Genomic DNA, 10,401 nt, shown 5'->3' on the forward strand with positions numbered 1-10,401 from the left:
ATGCCTCTTATAAGAGGAAAAAAACAAACAAAAAAAATGTCCAAAATCACTGGGCCACATTTTATAAGAGGTTATAAGCCCTCAAGGTAGTCTATAAGCTCAAATAGGCCTCTATAAGGGATATTTGGCGCGCTTTAGTCTAAGGCATCGTTTTTAAAGCTCCAAGTCTTTTCTTTGCGCTTGTTTGAAAATAATATTGCCGAAGTCATCGTTATTGGAAGTTGGAACGACAGTGAACAATAACACGTGTTCCATCTCCAATGTTATTGGTTATTCTGACTGATGATGACACCCAAGGTAGCACCTTTGTCGGCTTGAAGGGGCTGAGCAATAAGAAAACAAAGATGATGATGTTGATCATCAGGTATAGCCCTCACCAAGTCTCATGTACTCTCCAATATTAGTACTCATGTTAGACATGCAAAATAATTCTCATTTCATTTGCAACCTTCATAAATTAAAGTAACTAAAACTCTTTGTTAACAGCATTGCACTCAATGCAACTACAATAACATCCATGAAGGGATGCATCATGTCTCAAATCTCAAGACAAGTTAGGTGTTCAACAATCACATCTTCAAATACAATGTATTTCTGAATCCTGAGATGGTAGTAGACGGACACACCAGGTTGGATAGCACATTTGAAGGAAAGGCGTCCAAAAATGTCTGGTTCCGACAGTCTGATAAATACATGTGATACTACATGGTACGTATCGTAGTAAAATAATATACAAGTTTCTTGCACCAAAAAATTTACGAAAAAGGAAAGAAAAACACTAACAAATATAGCCATTACGCAGCCACATTAGTACAGAATGAAATAGTAGAGCCTGTCCAAAAGATAGGTACAGAGTGATGAAAATGGAGCTAAAGTATTCAACTCATCTTTGTGCTAATTGAGTTATATAATAATTGCATACATAAAAGACCCTGGCAGTAGATGACAATCATGAAGGAGTAACTACCACAGCGATTTCCCGAAGGAGTAGCTACCACGGCAATAATAAAAGCACATGAGAGTTGTTTGCTGACTGCAATGGTGCATTGGAACTCAAAAGCTCAACATCAGGAGAAGCTCATCACTTTGATGACTCAGATCTCCTGAAGATAGATATCCGTTGCTTGCCAAATAACAATTTAATTAAGCTAATCCAGGCCTGGAAAAAGGACTTGTGGACAGTATATGGTTAATTGCTTTAGAGTAAATTTCACCTGTTAAATGGACGGGTAACCAAAGGCAGTATTCAATGAGACACATTCTCTATTCATCACTGAAACTGACCTAAGACACAAATTTCAAACCATCTTATTGACCATGTAGAGAAACCCAAACCCTGCCTAAAACTAATTGGCAAAGAAGATTAAAAAAAAATAAAAACAAAAATATAGAAACTATTAAGAAAAAGGTTAATGATCCTGACAAAATGAACCATACTGTGCATGTCATATATTCAGCCTAAATTCTACATTCTTAAACAGAGAGGCAGGTTTGAGTAGAACACAAAGTAGAAGATGCAAAATAATTAATTAAAATGAACTGTTAACTCTTGGGATTTGATTTCAAATATAGCACGCCAGAACTCAGATGTGAATCAGTAGCTAAAAATGAATGCACTATTGCACTCCTGATCTGCATATGAGTTGTCAATGTAACTTTCTGAACAGGGGTACATACGATATATAGAAGCATCAAATAGAATTCAATCAGAATTTCATGGGTGAATCATCAATAACTTGTTCATATGATCCTTTTGTCTTGGACAGTAAATACATAATAAAACATCCAAAATTATGAAGCTGTGACTTGGAACGGCAACTGTGAAGCTGATACCAAATAAAGGCCACAAGAGGTCGAAACAAAACGGAATCAACTCAAACTTTTGGTACATATATACTTACATAACATAGCCTACAAAAAAGGCCTTGGAATTGGATTTGGCAATCCAGTAGGAATACTTTATCACTAATACAGCATGTTACTTGACTTACTTCTACGAGCTAAAGCACCTGAGAGTTGTCTGCTCTGTCTCCTCTTGATGCACTGGAACTTGAAGGCTCACCAACAACATCAGGAGAAGCTCCTGCCTTTGATGTCGCCCCCTTCAGTGATGTTGGCATGCCTGAGATCTCCTGAAGATAGACATTTGTTCTCTCACCCATTCAGTTAAGCTAATCCAAATATGAGGAAACAATTTGAAAAATATACAGTCAAACATTCTTGTGTGTCCCCTGTCTGGGTCAGCTGATTAGCTTGCAAATGAAATGGTAAAAGAGGAAGGATTTGATACTACAACGAGATCTTCAAGCAGAGACCATATGTAACCCATTTAAGTATCAACTTCCAACCACAGTAACTACCTTTTTGTAAGAGCCCCCTAGTTCTTAAGCAGAACAATATCTCACACTAATAAGCAAGGAATACCAAGAAACTAAAGTTGGCAAGGAGAATAAAGACACTGCGATCAATGATAAATTGATAATACAGATCATATTCTTGCATGATATAACCCTCACACTAAGTACTAAAAGGTTTCTTACATTTTACGGAGAAGTTAGAAATTCTAAAAAGTGGAGCTGGGAGGCAGATTTGAGTAGGACTTTAAGAGCAAGATACATTATAAAGAAGGAAATGAACTACAATTCCTAAAGTTACATCTCCTGTGATTTGATTCCACACATATGATTCAAGAAATCATATGATAATTGCAATTGAAACGTCATTGTACAGCTGACCAAGTTAATAAGAAAACTATTTTTACTTAAGTAGATTTAGCGTAGATACAAACCAAAAGATTTGAGGTGATCTGCTATATAATCGTCAGAAATATGGAATACTAACCAACAAGAAATGGTGAATAGAAATTATAATCAGATGAAAATGTTGTTATATATCACAACTAACCATTATCACTTTTGGTTTGACGTTGCTGTTGTTCTTGTTGTTGTTGTTGTTGTTGTTACAATCATGTAGCAGGGTACAATCAATATCAACATCAACTTAAAATGGCAATTACAAAGAACCAGGATTACAAATTTACAATGCACTAATAATATAGAAACAAAGACTATATCAGAAACCATAAGTAAATAACTATCTATTAGTTGCAGTCAACATTAGACAAGAAACTTGGTTGTGGGAATGGATGTACCTTCATTAAATGCAACCTCAAATCACAAGGACGAACACGTTCCCCAATAGACACCATAACAAACTGCGAATATTGGTACAGAACATCTGCTGCGGCTTGTTTTTTCTCTTCAATCTGCACGTTGTGTAACAAAATCGTTCATCTCAAGCTCAATAATAACACTAATAGCCTACAAGAGTACAAGACTACAACTGCAAGAGCATATTTTTGTTGTTTAATACCAATTCCATACATACATACCCACCATCTTACAAATAATTTCATAAGTAGAAATAAAAAAGAAATAAGAGAAGGATCGGACCTCGTAATCTTCCATGACTTAGAACTCACGCGGGAGGTTTTTCTTCCCTTCTCGCAACTCGTTTGATCTTCTCTTCCCTTAACATGGTGACATTAGTTGGTCAACTGGGCTTTGTGCTATTTTTTAACTTTAGGCCCAATGGAAAATAAGCGTTCACAGAAATGTACTCCATTTTCCTATCTTGCTCAGCCTAGGGGGCTAGGGGTAAACAAAATTAAACATGAGATGAATGGATTCATGCAGATACTGTTGAGTGTTGATTCCCAACAAGTCCATTTCCTGACAGATGTGCGCCTGCACAAATCTACATAACCATCTATGAGTCTACTACCTCTATTGTCAAAACTCAAAACAAACTCCTTCCTAACAGTCATCTTTACTGCAAATTCCACACCAAGTAGTTCTGCTTCTGTTGCAGAGCACTTTCTATTATAGTTCATCCTTTAAGAACCTCACTGGCTTCCTCGACCAACTAACAGCTTCAGGCATGCAAGACCTTTAATGTTTGAAGAAAGCTGCATCAGCAATGACTTTGATCAGCTGGAAGGAAGAACGATCTAATGTGACCAAGAGATTGGATCACTTCCACTTGAGGCAGTACTTTGAGTTGCCTTGCCCTCATTCATATTCATCTTGCAAAAGGGATCAGTCATTCCAATGTGTAGTAACTGTCTGCAAAAGAGAAAGGGTAGAAACCTGTGCCTTCTGGTAAACAAAGTTATGTTGACCAATCCAGTTCTAGAACAAACAAGAAGAGCATTTGCTGTTCTTGAAAAATGGTCCAAAAAGTCTTGATCTGAGACAAGACTAACAGGGCTTTTTGCAGTTTTCAGGCACGACACGAATGTTTTCCTGGAGCTTGAACAAAGATGGAGATTTCAATTAGTTTTTTTCTTCTTCTTTTGTTCGATAGTCCGGAGATTTCAATTAGCAGCTTTAGCAGAAAGTATTATGAAGTACAAAAATGGTGAAAGTTTATGGTTTTCAGCTTGTTCACAACAATCTTGACAACTTTCAGGTGAGAACTAAGGCATAACACAAAGTGATAGAGCTCTGATTAGAGTCCCCTTGTGGACCCCAGGTTAGTTGGTGTGGCCAGACGGCATGGGCACCTCACCTCCGACGAGAACCCAGGGTTCATGCCCCCAACTAGTGCTGCAAAGCAGAGTGAACTATGCAACTTATATACCTCAAAATAATGCCTTTGCAGATTGAGCTATGCAGTTATGTCTCAAATGATGTTGATATCAATAAAGCATTACCTCAAAATAATATTTTTAACTCAAAATATTGCCAACCTGACACTGATATGTACAAGTTAAGAATAACCTGCCCCAAATTCCTACCAAACAACATATACAACTAAAACTTAACAATTTTATTGCTTTTCCGATGGTCCGACGGAAATATGGTAAACAACACAGATCAATTTCATTGAGCAACAGTCACAAAAGATGCATTGGTCGACAAAGTTTTAATATGTAAGCTGTTCTATACTTCTATCCATACATAACACCTTGACGATTTCACATCTTTTTCACAGCAAATAAAGCCGGTGCTCAAAAATCGCTTTGAAGTGATTTGAGCATGACAACCAACTTTTATTCCAAAGTTAAACTAGACTTCTTATTTCTATTCTTGGTAGGGAATTCTCCCAACAATAAACCCTCATACTCTTTCTTTAACTTCTCACCCATAGCCAAACCCCTGTCCTCCATTTCAAAGAAGACCAACTTAGCTTCTTCCACCCTTCTCCTTTTAATCAAACAATTCAACAAAAACCCAAAGTTTTCCTTATCCAGTGCCTTATCCCTTCCAGCAAAAGCCATCACAAACTCAAATGATAGCTTAAAACAACCCATCCCAAGCAAACTAGTAATCACATGTACATGAGTACAATACAACACACGTACTCCCTCCTCCTCCATTTTCCGCAACAACAATAACGCCCCTTCCACTTTCCCCGCCCTACACGCCCCCATCACCAAGGCATCGTAAGTTCTAGTATCCACCTTCAACCCTTGTTCTAAAATCTTCTCCAACACCTCTACCGCCTTCTTCATGTCTCCTTCAAAACAATGCCCCATTAAAATAAAATTATAAGCCGTTATATCAACACATACATTATACTCCCTCATCTTTTCCACTACCCCCCACGCTTCATCTATTCTCCTCTTCCGTGTAAGCGTGTTAAGTAGAGGCCAAAATGTAACCGCATTAACCCCAACTTCCTTTTCAATCATTGACTCAATTACTCGAACCGATTCATTCACGCAGTCGGACTTACAAAGACAGGTAATTAAGCAATCGAAAGCATTCTTTCGCGCAAACCCTTTATCCACTTTACAGATAATGTGAACAAGATCATCGAGATCGGTGTTGAAATGGGCATTGGTTTCTGTAAGAAATTTGAAGGTTTTGGATGTGTTGAAACAGCCATCTTTGTAACGTTTATTGAGAAGGCGGTAAAGTGTAGTATGGTCTCTAGAACGGCCAGCTTCGTCTATGAGTTTGTCGTAAAAGGCGGAAGTGGGGATGTCAGTGTCAAAGCGTTTTGGAGTTTTGGTGAAGGGGTAAAAGTTAGTTTCATTTGAGAAGAAGCGTGAGCTGAAATGGAAGGGAGAAGAAGGGATTTTGGTGGAGGGGTTTAGCAGGGTTTTACGGAGGATGAACATTCTTTTTTTTTTGCCAAGGATTTCGGAATGGAAATAGAAAAGGCTGTGGCAGACGAAAATGTTGATATCCAATAAATTGGAAAATCTTAAACCGATATATTCAACTCAACTATATACGATAAAATATTCGCCTCCTAACCGCATAGGATTCCAAGATATCATAAGCACCAATCCACCACATATCCATTATCTTTTAACTATTGATTAATTCTAGTTAAATTAAATCTAACCAAATATTTATTTTATTCTTCTTCCAAATCATTCCATTTTTTCTTTATTTGTGTTTCTATATATATACTAGTTTTTGAATCCGTCCTACAAACAGGTGCCTTTATATTAAATTATTCTAAAAAATATTAGCAGTTATGCAGAACTATGAGATATATATGAAAATTATATTAATCACTCATTCAAATTTTTTGTACCACTCTCAATAAAAATAAAACACCAAACCTTGATAAAACCTATCGATTTCTTTTAGTTGTTAGGTTTATTAATTGAAGTTTGATTGAAGTTTTATGAGAATGCTCAAAGTAGCGAAGATGATATTGAAACTACTTTAATAGCAAAACACTCTTAATCATAATAAAAGAATTATGACAAACACTATTTAAAATGCAAAACTATACTTATTGAGACATTATATTCCCCCTACAAATAACACAACTATGTTTCGAGGTTAGTTCAATGCATTTGCATCAAGTTTCCGATTTTCTATTAATTATTCATTGAAGTTAGTTCAATGTAGTTATTGCATCTAGTTTCCGATTTTCCATTAATTATTCTTTGAGGTTAATTAGTTCAATGCAGTTGCATCAAGTTTCTGATTTCATGTTAATTATTCTTTTAGGTTAATTCAATGCAATTGCATCAAGTTTATGATTTATCGTTAGTTATTCATTAAGGTTAATTTAGTACAGTTGCATTCGGTTTTCGATGTTTCGTTAATTAGTTTTTGAGATTAGTTCATTGCATTTCCATCCAGGTTCTAATTTCTCATTAATTACTCTTTAAGATTAGTTTAATACATTTGCATCCAGTTTTTGATTTCTAGTTAATTATTTTTAGAGGTTAGTTCGATGTTCAATGCATTTGCATCTAGTTTCAAATTTATAGTTATTTATGCTTTGAAGTTAGTTCGACCAGTTACATCCGATTTCTGATTTCTAGTTAATTATTCTTTGAGATTATTTCAATGCATTTGTATCAAGTTTCTGATTTTCCGTTAAATATTTCTCAAGATATTGCATCCAATTTCTGATTTACCATTAGTTAATCTTTTATTTTAGTTTAATGCAGTTGTATCCAGTTTCTGATTTTCCGTTAATTATTCTTTAAGGTTAGCTCAATATAGTTGCATCCAATTTTCGATTTCTAGTTAATTGTTATTTGAGGTTAGTTCAATGCATTTGCATCAAGTTTCCGATTCCCGTTAATTATTTTTTGAGGTTAGTTCAATGTAGTTGCATCAAATTTATGATTTTCTATTAATTATTCATTGAGATTAATTTAGTGCAATTGCATCAATTTTTCGATGTTTTGTTAATTAGTCTTTGAGATTAGTTCATTACATTTGCATACAATTTCTGACTTCCCGTTAATAATTCTTTGAGGTTAGTTCAATATATCTGTATCTAGTTTTTGATTATTTATGCTTTGAGGTTAGTTCGATGCAATTACATCCGATTTCTGATTTTTCGTTAACTACTCTTTGAGGTTATTTCAATGCATTTACATCTAGTTTTTGATTTTCCGTCAATTATTCTATGAGGTTAGTTCAAACGCAGTTACATTCGGTTTTTGATTTTTTGTTAATTATTTTTTTAGATTAGTTCAATGTATTTGCATCTAGTTTTCGATTTCCCGTTAATTATTATTTGAAGTTTGTTTGATGTATTTGCATACCGTTTCTATTTTCCCGTTAAATATTTTTCAAGGATTTGCATTCAATTTCTAATTTCTTGTTAGTTATTATCTGACGTTAGTTTAATGTAGTTACATCCAGTTTTCGATTTTTAGTTAATTACTTTTTGAGTCTGGTTTATTATATTTGCATAAAGTTTCCGATTTCATGTTAATTACTTTTTGAGCTCAGTTCAATGTATTTGAATCCAGTTTTCAATTTCTTTTTAATTATCCAATATAGTATGTAATATCAACTTCAAACAGGACATAAAAATAAATTATGTTTGATTTACTATGTGGGATCATAAAAAATTATCTAGTTCCCGATTTTCCATTAATTATTCTTTAAATTATACATGACTCATTATGTGAGATCTTCAAAGATTATCTACGGATGTGTGGTGTTATATTAATTATTCTGAAAAATATTTGCAACTATATATGCAGAACTATTATATATGAATATTATATTAATCACTCATCCAAATTTCTTATAACGTGAAAATCTTACTATCCATTAAAAAAAAAGAACTCACTCTTGATAAAACCCTTCAATTTCATTTTGTTGTTTAATAATAAAAGTTTGATTGAAGTTTTGTGAGAGTGTTTAATAAGGCGAAGTTTATATTAAAGTTACTTGAATAGCAAGGCGTTCCCAATCATACTAAAAGAGATAAGATAAACACTATTTTAAATGCAAAACTATACTTATCGAGACATTCCCACAACATATAACACAACTATGTTTTGAGGTAAGTTTAATGCATTTGCATCTAGTTTCTGATTTTCAATTCCGTTATTTATTTATTTTTATGTTAGTTTAATGCAGTTGCATCTAGTTTTCGATTTCCCGTTATGTATTTTCTGAGGTTAGTTCAATGCGGTTAGTTCAATGCATTTGCATCAAATTTCCAATTTCCTATTAATTGTTATTCGAGGTCAATTCAATGCATTTGTATCCAATTTTTGATTTCCCGTTAATTATTTTTTGACATTATTTTAATGCATTTGCATCCAGTTTTTTATTTCTTGTTTATTATTCGATAAGGTTGCATTTGTATCTAGTTTTCGATTTCCCATTGATTATTGTTTGAGGTTAGTTCAATGTATTTGCATCCAGTTTATTTTTTGAGATTAGTTCAATGCAGTTGCATCCGGTTTATGATTTTCTATTAATTATTATTTAAAATTAGTTCTACGCATTTGCATCCTGTTCCCAATTTATAGTTAATTTTTCTTTGATGTTAGTTCAATGCAGTTGCATCTAGTTTTCGATTTCCCATTAATTTAATCATTGAGGGTTAGTTCAATGCATTTCCAACCAGTTTTCGATTTCCCGACAATTATTTGCATCCATGTTTTGATTTCCAGACAATTATTCTTTGAGGTTAGTTTAATGCAGTTGTATTCATAGTCCGATTTTCCATTAATTACTTTTTAAGATTAGTTTAATGTTTGCATTTGCATCAAGTTTTTGATTTTCCATTAAATATTATTTGAGGTTAATTCGATGCATTTGCATCCAGTTTTCGGTTTCCCATTAATTGTTTTTTGAGCTTAGTTTCATATAGTATTATATATTTTTTAAAATATTTGTCATTATTGGTTTGCCGTTATTTTTATTTTTTATTTTTATACATGTGAGCTTGCATTAGAATGAATATAAAATTTTCTATGATATGTTTTGTGATGTTATTTTTTGTATAATTTAATTTTCCACTGTAATTTGTTTTGGTTTGGTATAGTGTTGAAATTACATATATTATAAAATTGGAAATTACATTGTAGTGTTGTTTTTTTTTTTATTAATTCAGAAATTTAATTGGAATATGTTGTAATTACTGTGATTTTTGAAATCCTTAATGATGACTAAATGTCTAAATCCCAAAGTAGATGATGCATTAAATCTATCCAACTTTATTTGTTTAGGCCCATATAGACATATAGTGCATACAATACAATTTTATTTGTTGTCCGCCTTAGTTTTGGGTGTACAATGTTATTTATTTTATGATTAGTTGACTTTTATTTTTCCTTTTTTGTCCCAGTCACGTGTGGTTAACAAATGTAGAAAGTAAATGTTCAGGCAACTCAATTCATTTTTTACTTCGTTATTTCATTGTCTTTTTCTTGAAAGAAACTTTAATTTGTTATGTTAAACTTCATCTAAGATTAGTGTGGAAACTATTTTTTGTGGAGCGTAAGGGTTTTAGAAAAATAATTTTTGGTAGAAACTATTGTTTTTAGCGATTTAATTTTTTGTCTTCTATTTTTTCGTAATTAGCTATAGTGTTTAGGAAAAGTTGGAGAATCTGTGAAACTCTAGATGGGATTGTTTTATTTTTTATATCATATTTTTTTTCGTAATT

The 10,401-nt window shown here is 33.3% G+C and overlaps 2 protein-coding genes across 3 annotated transcripts; both read right to left on the reverse strand.

Moving 5' to 3' along the window:
* Positions 1 to 1,683: 1,683 nt before the first annotated feature.
* Positions 1,684 to 3,605, reverse strand: LOC147489868 (uncharacterized). Of its 2 annotated transcripts, XM_086572908.1 has the most exons (4): positions 3,453 to 3,605; positions 3,152 to 3,265; positions 2,905 to 2,937; positions 1,684 to 2,132 (listed from the first exon to the last, which is right to left on the reverse strand). In XM_086572908.1, exons 1-4 carry the CDS (start codon positions 3,465 to 3,467, stop codon positions 2,001 to 2,003), a joined length of 294 nt encoding a protein of 97 aa, XP_086429034.1. In that variant the 5' UTR covers positions 3,468 to 3,605; the 3' UTR covers positions 1,684 to 2,000. The 2 variants fall into 2 exon arrangements, with proteins under 2 accessions (XP_086429034.1, XP_086429035.1); XM_086572909.1 differs by lacking the exon at positions 2,905 to 2,937 and having other exon boundaries at positions 3,453 to 3,604.
* A 1,204-nt stretch (positions 3,606 to 4,809) lies between these two features.
* LOC147489869 (pentatricopeptide repeat-containing protein At2g40240, mitochondrial-like) lies at positions 4,810 to 6,255 on the reverse strand. Its single transcript, XM_086572907.1, has one exon. The coding sequence runs from the start codon at positions 6,125 to 6,127 to the stop codon at positions 5,054 to 5,056; it is 1,074 nt and encodes a 357-aa protein (XP_086429033.1). The 5' UTR covers positions 6,128 to 6,255; the 3' UTR covers positions 4,810 to 5,053.
* Between the last annotated feature and the right edge of the window lie 4,146 nt (positions 6,256 to 10,401).

Source organism: Coptis chinensis, chromosome 7 (assembly GCF_015680905.1).
Source record: "Coptis chinensis isolate HL-2020 chromosome 7, ASM1568090v1, whole genome shotgun sequence".
Taxonomy (NCBI): domain Eukaryota; kingdom Viridiplantae; phylum Streptophyta; class Magnoliopsida; order Ranunculales; family Ranunculaceae; genus Coptis; species Coptis chinensis.